General features: G+C 44.3%; 1 protein-coding gene across 1 annotated transcript in view; it reads right to left on the bottom strand.

Moving 5' to 3' along the window:
* The window catches only part of LOC120059631 (disks large-associated protein 4-like), a 31842-nt gene extending 5708 nt beyond the window's left edge, over positions 1-26134 (bottom strand). The window contains exons 1-7 of the mRNA XM_039008756.1: positions 24929-26134; positions 24161-24399; positions 22782-22947; positions 20437-20653; positions 19050-19079; positions 2781-3223; positions 2565-2656 (exon numbers count right to left, since the gene is read on the bottom strand). Coding sequence (XP_038864684.1) covers positions 2565-2656; positions 2781-3223; positions 19050-19079; positions 20437-20653; positions 22782-22947; positions 24161-24399; positions 24929-26134 — 2393 coding nt within the window. The remainder of the gene's footprint in view (positions 1-2564; positions 2657-2780; positions 3224-19049; positions 19080-20436; positions 20654-22781; positions 22948-24160; positions 24400-24928) is intronic.
* Positions 26135-26392: the final 258 nt, after the last annotated feature.

Genomic DNA, 26392 nt, shown 5'->3' with positions numbered 1-26392 from the left:
CTTTCCCTTTCAAGATGATTTGATACACATCTAGATACATGGGCTCCGATATGATACACAAACGATACGTTTTAGTTTGAAACGATTCGGTTTGATTAGAGAACGAATCGATGCGTTTCGGTTCGATGCAATACGATCTGTTATATAAATGCATTAATTTTCCATCCAAAATTCAAATGTGCTTCTGATGGAGCTCATGAGCTGGATCTGTCCGAGCTGGATCTGTCTGAGCTGACTTGTGTGTGAGTGTTCGGGCTGTGACGATACCAGTATAGCAATATTCTTTCCATGGCAAAAATGAAAACACGAAGCGGCCCTTACTAGGCGGTCCTTTAAGAACCTGCTGTATGCAAAATATTGTGTGCTAAATCCTCTTCGTGTTTTGTTTCCTTGCCACAACAGTAACGAGTATCGCGATACTGGTAACATCCTGGCCCTAGTGTGTAGTATGTAGGCACCTGATCTGAGCCATAATGGAGACTAAGCATCTACCACCCCACTACTATCAGATTGGGGGGCGCAATGTTGCCCATGTTTTCTCTCTCCCCACGTTGGTTCTGATATCACCAGCACCCACTAATTAACTTATAATTTCTGCAGATTATGTGTTTGAGTTAGTAATAGTGCCTTTGGGCTCCCGAGTGGTGCAGCGGTCTAAGGCACTGCATCTCAGTGCTAGAGGCGTCACTACAGACACCCTGGTTTGAATTCAGGCTGTATCACAACCAGACGTGATTGGGAGTCCCATAGGGCGGTGCACAACTGCCCCAGTGTCGTCCGGGTTTGGCCGGTGTAGGCTGTCAATATAAATAAGAATTTGTTCTTAACTGACTTGCCTGATTAAATAAAAAATAAAAAAATAAAAGTTTAACCTTTTAAAAACATTGAGGTTGGTTTGGTTTCGGTTCAATTTTTTTTTTTTTAAGTAATGGCAATCATTTGAGTTGAATGCTGTAACACAGAATAAAACAATTAATAAAAGTCCCATGATGGTAGTGATGTCCATTACTGCTTATCACTTATTAACCATCATTTATTCATATTACTTTAATACAATATTTCAATTGTTGTGTATATTACATTTGTTTATTTGATGACTATCATTTCATTCCAAGTCATCTCATCTCTACAGATCTGCTGCCTATTCTGTCTGACAAAATAACTATTTTGTAGTTCTTCAAAGTAAATAAGGCATACTTTTATGGACTGCTGAATACCAACTATCAATCACTTAGATCATATATTTTCAGGAAGAGATACCTCATGAAGCAACAGCTGCTCTCTATATCCCCTCATGTTCATTCTTGTCTCTTCCGCAGTAGGCATAAAAGAAAGACCGGACAAGTAGACTACGCAATGGATTATGGTCATTGGAGTTAAAAAAAATAAAATGTAACCTGATCAAAATAAAATCTATCGTAAGCTCCGCTCAGCAGGTATAGCCAGATGATAGTTAGCTAGCTCACTAACAAGCTTGTGTCTGCAGAGTGGCACCAGAATTAAAATAAAAACACGTCTTGCCTTTTTGTAATTAATAAAGCCGATGTGAAACCTGATAACTACAGTATCCTTAGCATTAAAAAAGTTTATAAATTATTCTTCAATTAAAAATCTTCCCAACTTCTGAATCAGGCTTGTAAAGTCAGTAGACTATGCTTCAGAAGGGGGAGGGGCAGGTAACCCACACACACAGAGATTTTCAGCTGTCAGGCAGACACTGGAATACGTTTCTGAGTGAGAGAAGGCTTTGCGCATGGGCACTTCGTTATTTTTTGTGGAACTGGGGGGAAAATGCCCAGTTCCCATGCTTTTAAAATTACAGTTTAGATCACTTTCGTTCGTGCTTCTGTTTATGGAAAAATGTCATTATGTTCTCGTTTTCAGTTCTGTTCCCTGAGTCGGTTCCAACCCCAGGTCTCCAGTAGCTTATTTTAATTCGGGTAAAACAGTGCCTAGATAACAATAACCTAGCAAATTACACAGGTTGTCACAACTAATAAAGCCTAATACTGTATCATACAAGGCATTTTAGCATTTGAACGACGAAGGTGCCACGTAGATGTGCAATATCAGGAAAAGGTAGCCTACATCGCGTCGGTCAGCGGGTGAAACTGGGCACAGTGCGCAGTTTGACTAGACTACTGATATTGCCTGGGGTTGTTCAGCATGCAAAATGACTTGTAGATCAATGACTGTCAACGCAGTTACATGCAGTTTGACACTAACAGAGGACGCATCAGTTGTCACCAGAAATGTGAGGTATTTTCAGAAGGTAGAAAGAACGTAATATGAGCAAAACATTTGTGTGAACCAGCGATTCGTAATGTTTGAAATCGGGTTCTCTGACCGATGCATGCTCAGCATGCTAAATTTGCATTGGTTTGGTGTCTGTGGACTGCTACACTTGCATCTTAAACATTTGAATCGGGACCGATGCGTATAGGTGAATCATTAGAAAATCATCCCTAGAAAATGATAAATGACTATTCCGCAAGTGGCTGTGAACAGCTGATTGAGTGATCAGCTGATTGAGATTATCTTGTGTTGATAAGGATTTGACTTACGGCCTGCCGTTCTCCACCTGCACTCCAATAGACTGGAACTTGGTCGAGGGGGGCGGTTGAACCGCTCTCTGGATTGGCTGAACGCAGTCCACCTATGAGTCAACCATTACAACGAATTAGTCAGTCATTCTAAGCATCCTCCCAACAGATTACAGTGCATCACAGACATTAAAGCTGAACTAACAGTCAATTTAGAAAATTGATTCCTGGGCTCACCTGGATGCCGATAGACGAGAGCTTCCTCTTTGTGGGAACAGGCTCTGGAAGGGTTAGGGACTGGTCTGGAGTGAGGCTGGGGCCTGGGTTTAGAGTGTCATTCTGGGGCTCGACCTGGGTGGCGGTACTTGTGGTGGTGCTGAAGAAGGGAAGTGGGTGGGATTCCCTTGGGGCAGGAACAGGGGCAGTGACGGGGGCTGGGGCCCGGGGTTGAGAGCCCTTGGCCAGGCTGCCTGTACGCAGGCTGCAGAGGCTATCGGAGGAGTTGCTGCGTCCTGATTGGCTGTTGGCCTCACTGCGGCGGTCCTGTTGGTCCAGGTATGTGTCCTGGGCTGACTCTGTGCTACTCTGCACCGTCACAGAGATGTAGGGCTTGGAGGTGGTGCGCGGAGGGACCGGAGGTGGGCCCTTCTTACAGGAGCTGCTTACACACCTAGGGAGTGCTGGGAAAGAGGAAGGAAGTGCCATTAGATGAAACCTGAACCAGGACAAAGCAGGAAGTTCATTAAAGTAATGCCAACCGAACCACCACAACAGCTAAATTGAGTTCTAAAAGAACAGGACAGATCAAAGACAGCCTGCTCTAAAGCAACTTCAAAAATACAATAAAAACATACCCAATTTTCCTAAACATATTTTCCCATGCCTAACACACCTCCATGTTTCCTGTAAACCTGCTGTTTCAGTTCCATTGACGTCAGTCAGTCTGTCCCTGGGGGAGTCCCTTACCTGCCTAGTAGTGCCTACTGCCTAACCTCCCAATCATCTTTCTCAAGGGACTATAAAGTGGGGAAAGTCAGACACATTCTGTGTCCAATGGAAATGCGCTATTCTTCATTATGGAAGTAGCAGCAGGATAGTTTAGGGAACCATTTACTCCTGATAAACTGCACAGATAGATTGATTGTGTTGTTGAATGAAAAGCATGACTTTCTGCCATAGAAACCCTTGGTTTCAAAACTGTACAAAAAAAAAAGTCCAAAATCTGAAAAACGCTTTCAGTGTAAACTTAAGACTAAAACCAGAAAGCATGTATAAAATATATTATATTAGGAAAAATAATAATAAAGTCTTTGAGAACTAACAATCACCAAAACAAAAGCTAGACAGTCAGGGGAATATAAAATTCCCAAGACAATGCATTTACCCGTATTGATTTTGATATTCAGTTTCAGCAAAAGAACACAGCATTAGCCATGACAAAATGCATAGAACTTCAGGAAATTATCTTTAAAACTGCTAAATTCTCTCAGCTCCATGGCAGAATGTAGAATTTCTGGTAATTTGCTCTAGAACTGCAACATTTTCTATCAGCTCATGGCAAAATATGAAAATGTGAATTGCACGGATTTAACTTTAAAACTGCAAAAATGTATCTTGGCTCAATAGAGAAATTCAGAGAATTGCAGGAAAGTTGTGGGGGAGCCTCTAGAATTCTCAAATTCAACTGTGCCGACCGTGCCCATTGCCACGCTCCCTGCCAAACCCACCACCTAAGCCACTTTTTGATCCAGAAAAACCCTGAATAAGCCTAATTTCCCCTGGAGATACCAATAACACACTGACAAACAATTATGACACTCCCCGGGCGGATCTTACTGCAAACATTTCCAAGAGGAGTCAAAGAGGGAATTACCAGCAAGAGAAATAATAGGTCTGACTCAAGAGCAGGGGATTTCACTCTAGCCTAGTGCTTGAGATGGACCTGGCCCCTGTTCTTGTCATCAGTGACTGATTGGAGGGTTACTGAGTGAAACAGAGAGGTAATTACCATAATACAACTCAAAAGAGAACCCATAAACTGGGTCAGGCAGGGCATATGCTGCTGCTAGATATAAAAATGCAAACTAAAGGAGAGGCTGGCCCTTTTGTAAGAAATAAGTTGCCATTTAAACTAGGGCTGGGAATTGCCAGGGTCCCGATAGTTATGTGCCGATACAATACATATTGCGATTCAATATGTATTGTGATTTGATACTGTGATTTTTTACCACGATTTGATGTTCCAAACATATTGCTCACCATGTGTTCACTGAAGAGGGACAAGAGAGCCATGAGAACGAGTTGATTGGTCATGGAAATTAAAATGCTGAAAACAAATTGGCTCCCTATTTAAAAGAAGATGGAGAACAAGCTGTGAAAGAAAAATACTGCCGTTTTGGTCAGGTTAAAAAAACGAGCACAAAAAAATATGCCGACATTGTTAAAACGATCGTCAAAAATAATTTCCCAATATGTAACCGTATCGATCCCCCCCCCCCCCATCACTAATTTAAACAGCTGGCCGTGTGGCTGGGTGGGATCAACAGATCCTGGAAAGAGAGAGGACTGATAGGTCTGCCTGGGAAAATGGGAGAGGAAAGAAAAATTACACTGGTCTCGTCCAGTTACAACATTCACAAAGTCACATGGGCGCCAAGTATACTCCCACACATGACTAAACACACAGTCACAGGCTGAATGAAAAACAAGTTTGTAGCACTATTACCGGAAACTGTAGGGAATAACCTACCAACTTTACTACAAGGACAGGGTTATTACATGGGTGTGTCTTGGTCCATTTCACAGTGGATTCACCAGTATAAAAAGGGCAATGCCTGGCCTATATAGGTTAATGTTAGTGTGACCAAACATCCTTCAAGAGCCTTTGTTTATAGCAACAGGGAAGTGTAGACATGAGATCTGTCATCAACAAATGACAGGCTGCTCCATTTCATTTAACATTCAAATGTCACCAACGCACACAAACAGGCCTGTGGAATCCAGTGGCCAGAGAGAAGCGCTGTCTCACACGTTGCTCTAACAGCAGCAACCGCCTCAGCTCTGGGCCTGGCGCCAGCCGAGGACAAAAGGACACCTCTATTCCCCGAGAACGGGACCCATTCCTCAAATGCCCAGCATAGACACACAAGAGTCCGACGAGTTAATTAATGTGGCGTGTTCGGTGTTGTCACGTTCTTCTTAGTACTACAAGCCTCTTGATCCCCATGTCTACGTGGCTGGTACGCATTCGCTAGTGTACCACACAAACATGTCTACACAGTCCAGACAGCCTACTCCCTCACCAAACAAATGACAGAGAAAAGGCCATAATCTGGCCATAATCCATCAGTAACACCAATGACAGAGGAAGTGCTGTTTTTAAGCACTAACGCTGTAGAACTACCTATTATTCATAATATTGGCAGAAAGGCTCTGTCCAGTCCTGCTGTGATTTGTATTACTGAACCATGCTTGCTCTGCCCTTCACCATGGGCTGACTGCCCAGAGGTGATTATGGGCTAGATTAACTAAGCTGTCTGGAACCTCTGCTCCTGTGGGGCAGTGCCAACCCTACTACCCACCCACTGGTCTCATAGACAGCATCAGATATCCAGGGCTGGCATCAGAAGGGACAAACATCCGAAAACACTGAGCACTTGGATATCTGATAACATGAGTATTGCTAGTGAATGAGTTTGTGAATCACACCTCCACTTTGCATTCAATGCAAAACCAGTCTGGCCTAGGATATGTTAATGCACATGAGGCATGAGTGGATTACAGAACTGGACTTTGATCAGAAACAAAGTCGTTTTACAGTCTATTGTTGATTATAACTGATGGGGAGCAGTCCATGATGTACTGAAGAATGGTGCCAAAGGAGATGGTTACGGGGATCGTAAAACGGCAGCCAACTGTGATATTGTGCATGTTTTTCGCGTTATTTATAAGTTATTTTGTGTTAGTATGTTTCTGCCAGCGTGTTTTATGACCGAAAATAGTTTCTAGATATCAGTACAGCGATTACTCACCCCATACTGGAGGAATACTTTATCTTCAACGAGTCAGGCGGGAAGGAATTACTTCAGACGGCCGACAAGGCCCTCATCCCCGCCATTCGCAGGAGAAAGAGACGGCGGTATCGTTGACGAAGAGCCAGGTGCCTTTTAAGGATCCGTCGCCGAGTGGGTAATCTACCTTTACCATCAGTCCTATTAGCCAACGTGCCAATCAATCGCTAATAAAAAAATTAAATAAACACAAATTACAATCAGCTACAGTGGGGCAAAAAAGTATTTAGTCAGCCACCAATTGTGCAAGTTCTCCCACTTAAAAAGATGAGAGGCCTGTAATTTTCATCATAGGTACACTTCAACTATGACAGACAAAATGAGAAATAAAAATCCAGAAAATCACATTGTAGGATTTGTAATGAATTTATTTGCAAATTATGGTGGAAAATAAGTATTTGGTCAATAACAAAAGTTTCTCAATACTTTGTTATATACCCTTTGTTGGCAATGACAGAGGTCAAACGTTTTCTGTAAGTCTTCACAAGGTTTTCACACACTGTTGCTGGTATTTTGGCCCATTCCTCCATGCAGATCTCCTCTAGAGCAGTGATGTTTTGGGGCTGTTGCTGGGCAACACAGACTTTCAACTCCCTCCAAAGATTTTCTATTGGGTTGAGATCTGGAGACTGGCTAGGCCACTCCAGGACCTTGAAATGCTTCTTACGAAGCCACTCCGTTGCCCGGGCGGTGTGTTTGGGATCATTGTCATGCTGAAAGACCCAGCCACGTTTCATCTTCAATGCCCTTGCTGATGGAAGGAGGTTTTCACTCAAAATCTCACGATACATGGCCCCATTCATTCTTTCCTTTACACGGATCAGTCGTCCTGGTCGCTTTGCAGAAAAACAGCCCCAAAGCATGATGTTTCCATCCCCATGCTTCACAGTAGGTATGGTGTTCTTTGGATGCAACTCAGCATTCTTTGTCCTCCAAACACGACGAGTTGAGTTTTTACAAAAAGTTATATTTTGGTTTCATCTGACATTCTCCCAATCTTCTTCTGGATCATCCAAATGCTCTCTAGCAAACTTCAGACGGGCCTGGACATGTACTGGCTTAAGCAGGGGGACACGTCTGGCACTGCAGGATTTGAGTCCCTGGCGGCGTAGTGTGTTACTGATGGTAGGCTTTGTTACTTTGGTCCCAGCTCTCTGCAGGTCATTCACTAGGTCCCCCCGTGTGGTTCTGGGATTTTTGCTCACCGTTCTTGTGATCATTTTGACCCCACGGGGTGAGATCTTGCGTGGAGCCCCAGATCGAGGGAGATTATCAGTGGTCTTGTATGTCTTCCATTTCCTAATAATTGCTCCCACAGTTGATTTCTTCAAACCAAGCTGCTTACCTATTGCAGATTCAGTCTTCCCAGCCTAGTGCAGGTCTACAATTTTGTTTCTGGTGTCCTTTGACAGCTCTTTGGTCTTGGCCATAGTGGAGTTTGGAGTGTGACTGTTTGAGGTTGTGGACAGGTGTCTTTTATACTGATAACAAGTTCAAACAGGTGCCATTAATACAGGTAACGAGTGGAGGACAGAGGAGCCTCTTAAAGAAGAAGCCACCCGGACAGCTGATGAAATTGAGGAGTATTTGCGTCTTCAATAAGCCCCAAACATATTCTGATTGGCTGGGCACCTGCCCAATCATGCAAAATCCATAGATTGGGGACTAATGAATTGACTGATTTCCTTATATGACCAGTAACTCAGTGAAATTGTTGAATGTTGCGTTTATATTTTTGTTCAGTATAATTGGTCATTTGCTACGTGAGGCTTATTTGGTTGAATAGAAGTTTTGTAATGGTTAGGTTGTTACGAACGCAATAGGTGGACGCACAAGGCTTTTCGGCAAATAAAACCAAAAATGACTTTATCGGAGTTGTGCCCGTTGAGGACTCATGAATATAACCTGTTATAGCATGGACGTTGCCCATGAGGCCTTCCACCATTTTAAAATAGTCAACTGGGTGGGAATTCTTATGAGTTGGGAGCAATCAGCCAATGAAGAAAATGTACTACTTTTAAAAATGGAGATTGCCTCAATGGCACTGCCCATGTTGTCACAGACGCTATAATAGCACAGATACAAAGATGAGTCCTTTATCCATTCCTCTCGATGGCCTGTTGTTCACACGAGTATCTGCTCTCACATTGGCTAAAATGGTCCCACCTGATCTCGCCTCCTCCCACCTGCCTTACATCTGAGGACATGTAAATCCATTGTTAGACCAGTCACTATCTTGTCAATGTAATACACACTCTGTTCGTAACCATAGATTTAAAAAATAATAATAATAAGTTCACTGTTCTCTGCCATCTTGGGACATCAGTCTCTGAGATTGCAGTGGGATTTAACATGGTTTAATTACTGTTGGTCTTATTTTTGTGAAACCCTCATCCTACCAGTTGAGATGTGTGTTAATTAAGCAAACTTACCTCAGTGGGCAGATGAGACATGGTGCTGATTTGGCTGTTTCCCAACCTGGAGGACACAATAAATTCTAAACACTGCAAATAGAAAAAAAGAAACATGCATGTTCTTTCTCTGAACCTGTATGCCGTTGCACCCCACTGAATGGGACCTTGGTCTGATGACTCCAGAGCTGCTTCCTGCATCTCTTCCTGTCTGCACTAAAAGCATCCGCATGCTTCCCAGCCTAAACATTTCAGAAGAGTTTGTGCATATTCGACGACATTGTGCTGTTTTTCTTCTTTTTGGCCTTTGGAAAAGGTTTTTTTCAGCTGTTCGGCCACACAAAAATGTTTCTCCAGGCAAGCCGAAGTCTACGCCCCTTGGTCGGTGATTGGTAAAGAGTAGGGATTCTTCAATAAAGTATTGTCATTCAACAAGAGACGACTCGTTTTTCATTCACTTTTTTCCACTTAGAAATAATGCATCAAATATCTAGCACCCGGACTATTTACATTGTCACCCACCCTTTGTTTTTACAAAGCTGCTACTCGCTGTTTATTATCTATACATACTCACTTTACCCCTACCTACATGTACAAATGACCTCGACTAACCTGTACCCCTGCACATTGACTCGGTACCAGTACCCCTTGTATATAACTTCGTTATTGTTATTTTATTGTGTTACTACTTTTTCTTAACTCTATTTCTTGAACTGCATTGTTGGTTAACTTCTTTGATATAGGGGGCAGCATTTTCACTTTTGGATGAATTGCGTGCCCATAGTGAACTGCCTCTTACTCTGTCCCAGATGCTAATATATGCATATTATTATTACTATTGGATAGAAAACACTCTGGAGTTTCTAAAACTGTTTGAAAGATGTCTGTGAGTATAACAGAACTCATATGGCAGGCAAAAACCTGAGAAAAAATCCAAACAGGAAGTGAACATTCTGAGACTGGTCGATGTTAAAGTCATCGCATATTCAATACCCTGTAATATATGGATATGTTTGCACTTCCTACGCCTTCCACTAGATGTCAACAGTCTGTAGAATGCTGAATGAAGCCTCTAGTGTGATGTGGGGCCGGATGGGAGGTGTTTCAGTCATTGGTCTGGCAGATTGCCAGTTCTTGGTCACACGCTTTCCTCATGATATTGCCATGCGTTCCATTACTTATAGAGACTGAAAAGAATTCTCCGGTTGGAACCTTATTGGCTATAAATGATAACATCCTGAAGATTGATTCACTACTAAGTTTGACCAGTTTATTCGACTTGTAATATAACTTTTTGAAGTTCTCGTCCGACGTTTGCCTGCATCTGCGTGAGCGTTTGGACACGTGTACTACACATGCTAGCAAAAGTAGCTAATTGGACATAAGTAATGGACATTACCGAACAAAACAACGATTTATTGTGGAACTAGGATTCCTGGCAGTGCATTCTGATGAACTTAATCAAAGGGAATATTTATGATGTAATTTCGTATTTCTGTTGACTCCAACATGGCGGAGAAATGTTGTTAAATCTGAGCGCCGTCTCAGATTATTGCATGCTGTGCTTTTTACATAAAGTTTTTAAAAAATCTGACACAGCGGTTGCATTAAGAACAAGTGTATCTTTAATTATGTGTAAAACATGTATCTTTCAAAGTTTATGATGAGTATTTCTGTTATTTGACGTGGCTCTCTGCAATTACTCCGGATATTTTGGAGGCATTTCTGAACATGGCGCCAATGTAAACCGAGATTTGTGGATATAAATATGCACATTATCGAACAAAACATAAATGTATTGTGTAACATGATGTCCAATGAGTGTCATCTGATGAAGATCATCAAAGGTTAGTGATTCATTTTTATCTCTATTTCCGCTTTTGTGACTATCTTTTGCTGGGAAAATGGCAGTTTTTTTCTGTGGCTATGTACTGAGCTAACATAATTGTTTGTTGTGCTTTCCCCGTAAATCCTTTTTGAAATCAGACATGTTGGCTGGATTCACAACATGTGTAGCTTTAATTTGGTGTCTTTCATGTGTGATTTCATGAAATATTGATTTTTATAGTAATATTTGAATTTGGCGCGCTACATTTTTTCTGGATTTTGGCCAAGTGGGACGCTACCGTCCCACCTATCCCAGAGAAGTTAAGAGCTTGTAAGTAAGCAGTAAGATCTACACCGGTTTTATTCGGCGCATGTGACAAATAACATCTGATTTGAGTTTCAAACTGCCACTGGAAGCAACGTCAGCACAATAACTTTGGTCGGGAGCTTCATGAAATGTTTTGTTTCATGGCCGAGCAGCCGCACACAAGCCTAAGATCACCATGCGCAATGCCAAGCGTCAGCTCGAGTGTGAAAACGTGTTCTCTGGAGTGATGAATCACGTTTCACAATCTGGAAGTCAAATCTAATCCAATTTTATTTGTCACATACACGTGTTTAGCAGATGTTATTGTGGGTGTAGCGAAATTGTGTTTCTAACTCCAACAGTGCAGTAGTATCTAACAATACACACAATCTAAAGTAAAGGAATTAAGAATATATATAAATATTTGGACGGGCAACATCAGAGCGGCATAGACTAAGATACAGTATAATAAAATAAGTATATAAATACGGGATGAGTCATGCAAAATATGTAAACATTATTAAAGTGACTAGCGTTCCATTATAAAAGTGGCCAGTGATTGCAAGTCTATGTATATAGGGCAGCAGCCTCTAATGTGCTAGTGAAGGCTGTTTAACAGTCTGATGGCCTTGAGATAGAAGCTGTTTTTCAGTCTCTTGGCCCCAGCTTTGATGCACCTGTACTGACCTCGCCTTCTGGATGATAGTGGGGTGAACAGGCAGTGGCTCGGGTGGTTGTTGTCCTTGATGATATTTTTGGCCTTCCTGTGACATCGGGTGGTGTAGGTGTCCTGGAGGGCAGGTAGTTTGCCCCTGGGGATGCTTTGGGCAGACTGCACCACCCTCTGGAGAGCCCTGCGGTTGCGGGTGGTGCAGTTGCCATACCAGGTGGTGATACAGGATGCTCTCAATTGTGCATCTCTAAAAGTTTGTGAGGGTTTTAGGTGACAAGCCAAATTTCTTCAGCCTCCTGAAGTTGAAGAGGCGCTGTTGTGCCTTCACCACACTTTCTGTGTGGGTGAACCATTTCAGTTTGTCAGTGATGTGTACACCGAGGAACTTGAAGCTTTCCACCTTTTCCACTGTGGTCCTGTTGATGTGGATAGGGGGAAGTCCATGATGAGCTCCTCAGTTTTGTTGAAGTTGGGTGAGAGGTTATTTTCCTGGCACCACACTCCCAGGGCCCTCACCTCCTACCTGTAGGCTGTCTTGACATTGCCTGTTAAATCAGGCCTACTACTGTTGTGTCGTCTGCAAACTTGATGATTGAGTTGGAGGCGTGGGTCAACGGGGAGTACAGGAGGGGGCTGAGCATGCATCCTTGTGGGGCCCCAATGTTGAGGATCAGCAAAGTGGTGATGTTGTTTCCTACCTTCACCACCTGGGGGCAGCCCTTCAGAAAGTCCAGGACCCAGTTGCACAGGGCGGGGTTGGGACCCAGTGCCTCGAGCTTAATGATGAGTTTGGAGGGTACTATGGTGTTGAATGCTGAGCTATGGTCAAGTAACGGCATTCTTACATAGGTATTCCACATGTCCAGATGGGACAGGGCAGTGTGCATTGCGATGGCATCGTCTGTGGATCTATTTGGGCGGTAAGCAAATTGAAGTGGGTCTAGGGAGTCAAGTAAGGTAGAGTTGATATGATCCTTGACTAGTCTCTCAAAGCACTTCACGATAACAGAAGTGAGTGCTACAGGGTGATAGTCATTTAGTTAAGTTACCTTTACTTTCTTGGGTACAGGAACAATGGTGGACATCTTGAAGCATCTGGGGACAACAGACTGGGATAGGGAGAGATTAAATATGTCTGTAAACACTCCAGCCAGCTGGTCTGCGCATGCTCTGAAGACGCGGCTAGGGATGCCGTCTGGGCCAGCAGCCTTGCAGGGGTTAACACGTTTAAAATGACTTACTCACGTTGGCCACGGAGAAGGAGAGCCCACAGTCATTAGCAGCGGGTGGCACTGTGTTTAAGCCTGGGCGAAGGTGTTTAAGCCTGGGCGAAGGTGTTTAAGCCTGTCCGGAAGCAAGACTGTGTCCTCGCGTAGCTTGTTTCCCCTTTGTAGTCCGTGATTGTCTGTAGACCCTGCCACATATGTCATGTCTGAGCAGTTGAATTGGGACTCCACTTTGTCTCTACACTGACGTTTAGCAAGTTTGATTTCCTTAAGGAGGGAATAACTACACTGTTTGTATTCGGCCATATTCCCAGTCACCTTGCCATGGTTAAATGTGGTGGTTCGCAATTTCAGTTTTGTGTGAATGCTGCCATGTATCCACGGTTTCTGGTTAGGGTAGGTTTTAATTGTCATAGTGGGTACAACATTTCCTGATAAACTCAGTCATCGTATCAGTGCATTCGTCTATGTTGTTCTCGGAGGCTCCCCGGAACATATGCCAGTCCGCGTGATCAAAACAATTTTGAAGCGTGGATTACAATTGTTGAGACCAGCGTTGAATAGTCCTTAGCACGGGTACTTCCTGTTTGAGTTTCTTACTATAGGAAGGGAGGAGCAAAATGGAGTCGTGATCAGAGTTACCGAAGGGAGGGCATTGGAGGGCCATGTAGGCATCTCGGAAGTTGGAGTGGCTGTGGTCGAGTGTTTTAGCAGCGCAAGTACTACAGTCAATGTGTTGATAGAACTTCGGTAACGTTTTCCTCAAATTTGCTTTGTTAAAATCCCTAGCTACAATAAATGCGGCCTCAGGATATGTGGTTTCCAGTTTGCATAAAGTCCAGTGAAGTTCTTTGAGGGCTGTCATGGTATCGGTTTGAGGAGGAATATACATGGCTGTAACTACAACCGAAGAGAAATTCTCTTGGGAGGTAATACGGTTGGCATTTGATTGTGGTATTCTAGGTCAGGTGAACAAAATAACTTGAGTTCCTGTACGTTAACACAATCACACCATGAGTAGTTAATCATGAAACATACACACCCGCCCTCCTCCTTCACTGAGAGATATTTATTCCTGTCTGCGCAATGAACTGAGAACCCAACTGGCTGAACGGACTCAGACAGTATATCCCTGAGAGCCATGTGTCTGTGAAACAGAGTATGTTTACAATCCCCTGATGTCTCTCTGGAAGGAAATCGTCGCCCTGAGCTCGTCAACTTTATTATCCAGAGACTGAACATTAGCGAGTAATATACTCAGAAGCGGTGGGTGGTGTGTGTGCCTCCTAAATCAGACAAAGTGCACTCCAAGTACCTCTTTCCTGCAGGCAGTGTTTTGGAACAGCCTCTGGAATCAGTTAAATTTCCCTGGAGGGTACGAGCAAAGGATCCGATTCGGGAAAGTCGTATTCCTGGTCGTAATGCTGGTGAGTTACCACCGCACTGATATCCAAAAGTTCTTCCCGGCTGTATGTAATAACAAAGAAATAACACATAAAAACAAAATACTGCAAAGTTTCCTAAGAGCTAAAAGTACAGCAGCCCTGTCCGTCGGCGTCATTAGGTCTCTGAGGAATCTGGGTTTGGCGGATGCCAGGAGAACACTACCTGCCCCAATGCATAGTGCCAAATGTATAGTTTGGTGAAGGATGTATAATGGTCTGGGGCTGTTTTTCATGGTTCGTGCTAGGCCCCTTAGCTCCAGTGAAGGGAAATCTTAACGCTACAGCATACAATGACATGCTAGATGATTATGTGCTTCCTACTTTGAGAAAACAGTTCAGGGAAGGCCCTTTCCTTTTTCAGCATAACAATGCCCCTGTGCACAAAGCGAGGTTCATACAGAAATGGTTTGTCAAGATCGGTGTGGAAGAACTTGACTGGCCTGCACAGAGTCCTGACCTCAACCCCATCGAACACCTTTGGGGTGAATTGGAACACTGATTGCGAGCCAGGCCTAATCGCCCAACATCAGTGCCCGACCTTACAAATGACCGTGGCTGAATGAAAGCAAGTCCCCACAGCAATGTTCCAACATCTAGTGGAAAGCCTTACCAGAAGAGTAGACTGTTATAGCAGCAAAGGGGGGGGCTAACTTCATAGTAATGCCCATGATTTAGGAGATGAGATGATAGACAAGCAGGAGTACACATACTTTTTTTTCTAAACATCAAATCGCAATACATATAAAATTGCAATACCTATTGTATCAGCACCTAAGTATAGTGATATTGTATTGTGAGGTCCCCATCCATTCCCAGCCCTATCTACAACGTGATGACACTATGTTGCTCCTTGCTGAACCAAGAAAGGTATTGTAGCAAAGGAGACTTCTGCTTCAGCAGCACATGCAGTTAGGAGAAGAGAAAATGTGCACCTTTAAAATTATTATTTGAATGATTCTTTTTCTATTCTAAATGGTACAACGATGCCCATTTGGCCGACCTTATCAGTCATCCAAAATTCCATGACAGTCACAGCCCTACTTTTAATAGGTGCTCCTGCAAGTGTTTAAGTGCTCCTAATCTGCACACGGCAAAGGGTTGGATCAGCCCCAGATTAACAGCATTATAGTGACTGTGTAGCAAGGTGACAGGCTGCTGGAGAACTAGGCTGGTGGTCCAAGACCAGAGGGGATAGACAGGGCTGGTGAGAAACAAAAATGTAGACAGGCTGGACAGGGCTAATGGTGAGTAGTGCTACTCAGAGACAGAGGCAGGCAGACTGGACAGGGCAGCCCAAGAATACACCAACAGGAAGACAGACAAAAAACACACAATACAGCAATGGTTTACAAAGAGAGTGGTTAGAATATAAACACCAATGGTAATTCTAGTTTATGATGAGTGCAACAACAAGCTACAGCCTCTCTCCATGCAAAGACTGGAAACAGCTGTCCACAAACTAAGTAACCAGTCAAATCACTTAACTGGAAAAATACTTTAAAATATCTGCCCGCCCCACAAAAACAGGTTTAGAACAAACTAGTTCTACTCTCTTACAGCACAAGTGTTGGGGGCTGCTTGAAGTGGTCCGTCCAGTCAGTCACAGTGGTGTTACTCCAGGAAGGTATTAAAACGCTAATGACGTCCTGTGGAGTTTCCAGACCACCCTGTGCCCTGTGGGGATTGGTGCCAGCTTGGTGGAAAGCCTAATTAGCTGAGGTAAATACCCGGAATCAGTCCTGTCAGGTGTCAAGAGGAAGGGGCTCGGGTGGGACTGGAGCGGTGTGTTACCAGACTACTACAGCAAGGAAAATCCTTCTACAACAACAGACAGAATGTCACTTTTGCTCAAGAACACACAAACACACTTCCCCTAACCCCTTTTAATCTTGTGTTCAACACATACTGTAGGATTGGGCGACCCTCATTTGTATGGCTGTGTGTGTCGTGACCAGCTACATGAGCGGTATTACATTGTCAAGATTACACAGGTGGAGCTGTTGAGATTGAACTATGACACCATGGATGCAAGAGATCCTCCTTGTGACCCAATTCTTACAGATTGGTCACTTGAATACAACAGGATTCTGCCAAAACAAATACCAAGGACTTGCAGACTCTGAGGGGTTGCATCATTGTACTGTTCTCTATTCATTTCTCTGTAGCACAGTCATTTTACTACTCATCCCTTGAGAATGTCTGTTTGAAAATTGTCATGTAACTATAGTGACTCCACCCACTGACTCACCAATGACCTCATCAATGAGTGTGTGTACAGCCAGCCTGTGTGTATTGCCAGAGCATGTGACTCAATGTCTGTGTATTCATGTGCTGACCATGTGTTATCTGAAGCCTATGAATGATTGGCCATCTGATCCCAGCCCTACAACAACTTTCAAGCTAAACAAAGTCAGGGGTGCTACCATGGTCCCTGGTATACAGAGCACAGATTCAAGCCTCTCATAAAAGGTCCAGCTGTTTAACTGCAAAGCACTTAAATTAGCACATTGTCCGGAAGCTGTTCAATTATTGATTGTATACTCAGAATCCAGACAATAAATGGCCTTTAGAGACAAAATGCTATTTTAAAAAAAAAAAGAGAGACGTGGGATTCCTCTTGAAATAGTGACATCTGACGAAGAGTCATGAAAATGCACCATAACTAGACGTCGACCGATTAATCGGAATGGCCGATTTGAAGTTTTCATAACAAATTAGGTAATCGGCATTTTTGGACACCGATTGTGGCCGATTACATTGCACTCCACGAGGAGACTACCTGTTATGCGAGTGCAGCAAGGAGCCACGGTAAGGTGCTAGCTAGCATTAAACTTATCTTATAAAAAACAACCAATCTTAACATAATCACTAGTTAACTACACATGGTTGATGATATTACTAGTTTATCTAGCTTGTCCTGCGTTGCATATAATCGATGCGGTGCATTAATTTATAATTGAATCACAGCCTACTTCGCCAAACAGGTGATTTAACAACCGCATTCGCGAAAAAAGCACTGTCGTTGCACCACAACGTGTACCTAACCATAAACATCAACACCTTTCTTAAAATCAATACACAAGTATATATTTTTAAACCTGCATATTTAGTTAATATTGCCTGCTAATAGAGGTCACCGATTATGATAATCGGTCGACTTCTAACCATAACAGTTTGTTTTGAATTAGTCTAGTTTACAATACATACTTGATTCATTTCTGGTTGGCTCACAAATCTCCAACTATCCACCTTCTCTTTCACCATAGCAATAAAAACAAACAAATACATGCATTAAAACATTTGGCAAGGAGGTAGATCCGTGGCACGGGTGAGGTCTTACTACTTAGCAACCACACATATCTCTTATGATAAACAAACTGCAGAATAAACAAGATGGTAGGTTAAACAAGCTTTTTAGCTACCTTGACTGGATGATGCAGCCACGGGATCTAACGTTAGCTGGATATTACTAGCTAGATCATATGATCATCAATATCATGGTCACAATTTGGTGAGTTCGAAGCTGGAAAAATGACTGGTGTAAAAATGTCTGACCTGAAACTAGTAATTTAAGTTTACCCGTCTCTCTCCAAACTCACCAAATATGTTAACGTAGCTAGTTGGTAGCTAACATTAACGTTACCTAAATAACGTTCGATGGCTATCTGACAGTTCCTATCTAGTTTTAGCTGCATTTCTAATTTGGTGATTCAACCTGTGGTTGACTGCGCGACTAGCCAACTAACTATCCACTCTGCTTGCAATGATGGGGTGCTGGTAGCTAGCTACAGTAACGTTAGCTCGTTAACAAGGCGGGTGCTGTCAGGTATCGCTAACATTAGCTATCTAACGTAACTCAGGGTTTCCCCTAACTCGGTCCTGAGGGCACCTTTGGGTTTTTGCCCTACCACTACACAGCTGATTAAAATAATCAAAGCTTGGTGATGAGTTGGCTATTTGAATCAGCTGTCTAGCGCTACGGCAAAAAAATAAAAAATAAAATGTGCACCAGCATGAGGTGAGGACCGAGTTTTGGAAACCCTGATCTAGCTAACATTAGCTACACCAAAGACATTATCGGGTGCTGGATTGATTGTGTAACGTTATTCGCTACAAATTGTCACCTGCTAATAACGATAGCTAACTGATTACCACGACAAAAAATGAATACTAGCAGTGGAATGAAGAAAGCGTTTGTACGAGTCGTGGAGATTTAGCTCCCTAACCTAGTGTAACATCGCTAGCTAACGTTACCTTCAGTACGTGGATCCCAGAAGCAGGGCGATTCCTCTCATCCACGTTAGACAGGGAAGTTATTAATTAAGCTAGCGTTCGTCGCTAACGACGATCAATACCAATCGATCCAAATCTCAGTGCAGACACGTGTACATTATGCAATATTTAAGCTTACTTTGATAAAAGCGAGTCAATAAATCCGTATTTTCTATTCATTCATTCGAGGTTGTTTTAATAGACAGAGGCATACGCTACTGTGCTAATTCTAACTGGTCACACAACGTTCCTTGAAGAAAGGAATCAAAAGGGACACACCCTTGAAGTAAGGGATTGGAGTCCACCTTTTGCAGACTGGCACACATTACAACGCCATTGGATGTCGATGGTCATCAATCTCACCATAGACGAACAGGATTGGTTTAAATCTCCAGTCAACAAAGGGCGTCACGTTTCCCCGCCTTTTTGGTCCACGACACGGGTTTCTTAACGGCCATTGGATAATATCTGTGTCTGTTTTTTGTGTCTACGATTTCCCCGGCTTGGTCGTGTAGGTTCCCGCCTCTATATTTACGTTTTGGATGTATTCAGAACAGTTATTGGTCATGGCTAAACGGGATCCAGCTTTTGTCAAATTAACGTCAAAAGTTGAATTGTTCTGCATTTTAGTTAACCCTAAGCATTTTCCTAACCATGTCCCTAACCTGCTATGGTAATTATCCTAACCTGCTGCGTGAAGTATCCTAACCTGCTACAAAAAGTATCATCTGAATCTGATTCAAAGTCTAAATTTAACAAAACCTTCTAGCCGTGACCGCAGTGATTTGCAAGTAAAACGTTCCTCAGCAGATATCAACAGAAATCAGTGCTTGTAAGAAAAGACAAACGCGCAAGAGTGCAAAATTTGTTCGATGAAATGGAACATGTTACTTCGATCTGTCAAATTATACATGTATTTGAATGAACTACAGGTCTAATGTTCAGATTGACACTTTTGAATATTCAAAATGGTCTATTCATAATGGTTCACAGCCTCCAGCAGTGGACAGACCACTATCTGAGACCACCCACATCTGTGAACTGGCTTGATATTTGAGAAGTTTTTTTCTCATACATGGAAAACATCCGCAGCACTGTGTGTGTGTGAGACCCAGGTGTGCAAACTCACCATGATGTATCACCAGACAGCATATCCCCCTGCTCACTGTTGTGTAATGGGTATGGATGAATTAGCTGGCACCAGTCCAGTCTTGCTGCATCACCTCCCTCTACAATGTCTACTTTCACACTGGGCTGGTAGGCCATTCAGTGCCACCAGCCAGAGACCAAATCTGTCTTGCCCTCTGTGTGTGTGTGTGTGTGTGTGTGTGTGTGTGTGTGTGTGTGTGTGTGTGTGTGTGTGTGTGTGTGTGCGCGCGCACGCACGCCACTGAGTTCATACCCCTTACAGTGTAAGAAGTACAGTCCCTCACACCCTTCATATACATTTTCCCTGCTGGATTTGAAAATACATCAATGCATGTGAGAATCTTACATCATAGTCCTTAACTTGGAGATACTAAATGATTCATGAATCGTGCTAAAAAGGATGATAAGGTCCTAAAAAGGATGATAAGGTCCTACAGTAAAGGCATAAAAGCTTTGTTTGTCCAATCCCCAGTGCCCAGCCCACGCCCATACTGAACAGTACAGTATACTCACTGGTGCTGGAGATATGGGTGCAGCCGGTGGTGGTGGGTGGAGGTGAATCAGAGTCCACTGAGGCGGTGTCCTCATCCTGGGAGCAGCCAGCCTGGATGGCCCGCAGGTAGCTGTGGCTGCGGGAGCGGAAGTACGTCGGCGTGGGAAGGTCCAGAGCCTCCACCGCCTGGGACTCCGCCTCGCAGTACAGCGAGCGCCCACAGCCCTGCCCACACACCTGAAAGGACACGTGCAGGTTGACAAGTTGGGGGCGGGGGCGGGGACTTAGGCGACCACTAGATCTCCGCCGCCTGTGAGGCGAAAGCAGTGCCAGTCTCGGGTGACGGGGCATGCTGCTGGAGTAAGGTGGTGGTGTATGGTCAGAGAGTGTGAAGGATACTGTTCGTCTCAGCTCACGAGAGCCCAATCAAAAGGACTGTTTGATTTACCAAAGAAACTCATGCACTGATAATGGACATTTTTACTATCTCTAGAGGAAAATGGGTACAGGAGTTATCATGCACGTTTACGATTCTACTTAATGAAATCAATTGATCAAAAAGTAAATCTGCAGTGACCTTGTTGAATACATCTCATTATTTAAATATTCTGTTTGAGCTTTGTGTCCCCTGATAATCAGTGTACTCACTCTACTGTATCTAATGTGAAATACCACACAGAATGTTTAATCAGTGATGATAAGCCAGCAGCGTCAGATTTCACTTTACTCCTCATGCCAGGAGCTAATACAATCACTGCTACTGAGGCACCAGCAGCCTCCCACTACAAGCTGTTCACTCTCTCCACATCATAGTCGTAGTGGTAATGGTGGTGTCTGGTTTTGCTCAGTTCAGCGGTGCTAATGATCTACAAGACGTTTATTGGTGTAGGACATTTCCAGTCTCTGGCGTTGACAACATGACATGTTCACATAACAGCAGATTCATCAGCAGGAATATATCATAGTACATCTATGTAGCCCAGGGCCAGGGATAGGTTGAACAGGGACAAGGTATTGTAGAGACAGACCAGCTGAGTCAACTTCACCAGTCCGTCCTGGGATAAAGGCTTGTTTCAGTTCAAACAGTGCCAGAGTGGAGAAGGAGGAACAACGATAGCTTATTATACCCCAGTCTTCTATGCCAGGCTGCTGTGATGTTCAAGGTTTTAATGATGTTGGTAGCAGGTGGAGTCTCTGTTTGTTCATCCTGCTTTTCATTGCAGTGTGAGAGGAGGAGGCTGGTGCCAGAGTTGGCACATGGTCATCATTGTGTCCCCCAAGAAAGAAAGGGGATGTAACATGGATGCTCAGTATTCAAAATCCATTCTGAAACTTCATGTAAATCAAATGATGAAACTTCACACCATTCCATGATTTTTACAAATAAGAGCCTATTCCTTGGTTGCTGCTTATCCGTTATTTGATCCGTTTGAATCTTGCAATACTTTTTATCATGGTTTTGGAATGATTATTACCATCTTGAAACCATCTTTCCGGGTCTATAATTTTAGCATGTAAACTGATCATGTCTGTACTCCTTTTTATGCCCAGTGAAAATACTTGAAGGAAAAGGCATCGATGTGTTACAACCTTTCCTATATTTGATTTTATGTGCATTTACCTCCATGTACAACAATGCAGATCCTTTGAAGCCTTTTCTCCTGCTAAGGCAGCCATCATAATCCATCAGATATCAATCCTGATAAAACGTTGCAGTTCATTCAGAAAATACTTGCTTTTGTCCCAAAACAGATTTTACTGTCATCTCCCAAATTCATTTACTGAAATATCATAATAAAAAAAGCTTCCTGTGAGGTAAAGAGGGCAATTCCATTGTTGTCATCTGTCATATTATGCCATTTTAACTCCATGAGCAAAGGTGGCTCCGGATGTTCCATCTGAAAGGAGTCTGCTGGTTTTGATAAAAACAGAATGTCCTCAGGATTAGAAGGAGGCTCATGTCCCAGTCTTAACTTCTGAAAATTACTTTCAAGCATCATTCCTGTTCTTGTCTCTACTGGCTTACTGGATGTTTAACCAATCAGCGTCTCACACATAATCTGAAATGTTCTATCCCTGCCTGCAGTCACAGAAATAGAGGATTCGGCTGTCAACATCCCACTCATTTCTGGTTGTTGTTTCAGGCTTGAGGCTTGTCTTTGCACTGTCTGAGGGCATTCTTTATGAATAATTCATTTAATACAGTAGTACTTTTATTAGTTAATTATGCCTACATGTATCTGTCAAACTGTTATGATGTGTTTGTTGTATGGGGGTACTATTCCTACACACACTGACAGGCCTGTTTGAGACCCTGATAAAGAGTGTAATGAGTGAATAGGGAGAGTGCATTTACAGTACATACCTGACCACTGCTCATCATGGCCCTGCCCAGGGTAGCATAGCCTTGGTGGTAGTCTCTGCGATCGTCCCAATGCCGCATGGCCATCGGGGGCTCACACGGGCTCACCAGGCAGTCCAGGTTGTCCAGGCTCCGATTGGTGGAGAGTTCTCTCAGGGAGGGGAGACAACTACAGGGGTAGAGGGGAGAAATAGTTTGCCCTAAGAACCCCTCAACCATAAGGAAAAGACCTGGATGAAGGGTGGGGAGGATACAGGACATCTTGGTTTGATGAGAACCGCATCCATTTTCAGCGGATGCTTTGAACTTCCCCAAATTTCTTGTGATTTTGTGAGATCAAATACCAGCGAGATGAGAGGATAGCAGAGCAGAGAATAGTTGGGTATCAAAATGACAGCACAGAGGAAACATTGAGTCGTCAGTAAACATCAAAACAAAAGGGAGAGAATTTGAGTTATTTTTTTGCTTTGTGATCATCAATGGAATTTGCTGAGACAGAGAGGTTGTTTCCATTGTTCTGAGTTGCCTGACGAGGAGGCACCTGTTAGTGGGAATGTGTGTGCCGGTGCAGAGGGTGGGGGTGGAAAGGGTTTGTATGGGGGATCAGTGGTTTATGATGAGAGACGTGACAGGAGTGGCTGTAGCTGGGATACTAACACACCACTCAGAGCAATTGGTAATATATGGGGTGTGGGCAGGGGAACAGGACAAAGCACTGGGTTGGTTAGAGAAGTGGCAGCAGAGGTGGGCATGTGTGAGTGGAGGGCCGTGCTGCCTCCCTCCCTAGGACACTGACCTGGCCAAATGCTGCATTGAGCATGCACTCTGTAGTGGAGACCACAGTACCCCATTATCCTCCAGCATGGGTGCATAGCCGCGAGGCCTGCCGGTGCGAGCGGTGGGGAACATGACAAAACATTTCAAATTTTTTACCTCAAATGGAAACGGTTACCTATTGTTGGTAGGTGATTTCCTTTTTCTATAATTGAACAGCCCATAAGAACATGTTACACTGATATAGTTGTATCTACTCCTGAACAGGGGTCTGCTGCAGCCTGCAGTTTTTACCCTGCATACATTGTGTAGTAAATGTTCAACTGCAGTGTCAGGATGCTGCCCTCTGCTGTCCATTTGCGGTGTCCACTTTAATTTCATTCTGTTATATTATATTCACTCTCAGAGCAGAGAGGTTTCCATGCAGGGTGTGTGTAGCTACTCCTCTGTATAAGAATAAGTTCCCCCAGACATCCCATGTTATCTGTTCTGTCATGACATAGATTGCTAAGGAAAATTAACTCCTCTTCAGAAACATACAGTATCTAAACAGTATTAACTACAGTATGATCTACATGCATATTTCCTCTTGTATCTGGCTCTCTCACTTGTGTGGTGGTGGAGGCTGATGCTCGCTCAGGGACTGATGGGTGGCCTTCAGGTAGCTCTGGCGGCGGGCAGCTGTTTTGGGCGAGGGTTTAGGACTTCCCTCTGAGTCCTCGCTGTCCTGGTCCACGTCCCCCATGGCCTTGACGTAGCTGCCGCTACGCATCCTCCGGCAGGGGATCTCAAGGCCCCTGGGTCGGCCCCGGCCCCCCAGCGTAGCACTCCAGTCCCCTAGTGGAACCTACAGACAGTATGGGGCCACACACCATCCCACTGTGACTCACTGAGCCACCACACCTTCATCTCCACTTTATCATCTCCACTTTAAACTAGTTTAAAGACCCAGTGCAGTCAAAAACGTGATTTTTCTGTGTTTTATATATATTTATACACTATGAGGTTGGAATAATACTGTGAAATTCTGAAAATTCTGATAATGCCCTTTTAGTGAAATATCAGCCTGTTTTGGTGGGATGGAGTTTTGGCCAGTAAGGCACTTAATTGTTACCCAGAAATAGTTTGATATTGAGATAAAAATGGCTGCATTGGACCTTTAATGTGACAGACCTTGAATGTGTCATTTCATTTCATTTGAATGTATTGTGTGTGTATTTGTAATGAATTTGAATAATGCGATTATAGACCGTAAATGTCACGAGGCTGCTGAAGTAGTTAAAAGGGATTCAAATGAATGAGGTTTTAAAACAAATCTCCTAATTTCTGAGATTTAGTGGCTGTGGCTGCTGGTGCCTAATGTGAATAATACTCACTGGGCCTCCTACCTGGAGGTACTGACAGGTCAGGTCCTGGTGACACGACTTGGATTTGAGCAACGTCCTGTTGACAGTGGCTGAACCCTTCTGGAGCACCTGCCTGGCCTGGCTGAGGGTCAGTGTGGACCAGGAGCCTCGCTTCACCAGGGTGCTCTCTCTGCCTCCTCCTCCCACCAGCTCCCCACCCCTGGTCCCTGTCATTGCTTGCGGGCAGGCCAGGTACTTGAGGTCGCTGCTGCTCTTGGAGGCCTTGAGTGTGTGAGCAGAGATGGTGTTGTAGCCCTGTGGGAGGTGCCTGGGAGGAGCCTGGCTGTCAGACACTGCCCTGCCTAACGTCATCATGCTAAGTGGGTTACGGTAGCCCACGGCGATAGTGCCAACTTTGGTGGTTGTGTCACTATCCAGGGCATCGTCTGAGCTCCAAAGCCCCAGTGCATTTTGCCTGCTAGGTCGCTGCTTCAGCGTCTCAGTCTTAGCCCTGTCTTTACTCTTACTCCTGCAGGTCTGCCTGGTCCCCTCCTCACCTCCCCCTGTAGTGTTGTTCATGTTGCCCTTGACCACCGAGCCCTCCAGCGACTGGGACTTGTTGAATAGCTTCTGGACAGAGTGCATGATGTGGCGGATCCGTCCGGGACTCTCGCTGCGCTGCTTGGCCACCCTGCCCCGGTGGAACTGTAGGGTACTGAAGCCATCCCTCTGCAGGGGCAGGTGCTTCTCCAGCTGGTCTAGCAGGTTAGATGGCAGCCGGTTCATCTTGGCCGATGCCGCAGAAGAGATGGTAGCTGATCCACTTGTGATCATGGGAGCCCCGCTGAGACCCATGCCCATGCCCATTGACATGGAGGTGGACAGGGTGCCCACCCGGCTGCCACCAGGCCTACCTCCGCCCCCGGCAGGGACCATGCAGCCCTGGGAGTAGTCAGACTGTTCCGGTTGGGAGGTGATGTGGAGGCGGGGGAAGGTGCTGCTGTTGGACATCTGGTTCAGGGGCAGTAGGCACTCCGGATGCAGGGGTTGGGGGTTGGAGGCCTGGTAGTGGTGGAGTTGGTGGGGGTCCAAGGTGCCGTAGTGGTTCATGGTGGGGCTCAGGAGGAAGGGACCATGGGGGTCAGAGGTCAAGGGGTACAGGGGCTTCTGGGGGCCCCCCGATGGCTCACAGGAGTCCGACAGGTGACGGCTGCGATTGGCACCTAACCCTTTCATGGTGGCCACAGTGCAGGTCTGCTGCTGCTCTTAGAACATGTCTCCAGCTGGGGCGCGTCTACAGCCCTGGAGGGCTCATCCTGGAACAGAGGGGAATAGGATATCTATTAGAATATATAGTGTAAGAAAGAGGAAGCGATGGTTACAGTATGAATACGACTCCTAGTACGACTCAGTATGAGTGCGACTCATACATTACACTTTCCCCTCTGCTGTGATGATGCTGGAGTCAAGCAGTAAAGAACAACCTTAAGTGTT

Source organism: Salvelinus namaycush, chromosome 14 (assembly GCF_016432855.1).
Source record: "Salvelinus namaycush isolate Seneca chromosome 14, SaNama_1.0, whole genome shotgun sequence".
NCBI lineage: Eukaryota > Metazoa > Chordata > Actinopteri > Salmoniformes > Salmonidae > Salvelinus > Salvelinus namaycush.
The sequence above is the reverse complement of the archived record's forward strand: the minus strand, read 5'-3'. Positions and strand labels throughout refer to the sequence as shown.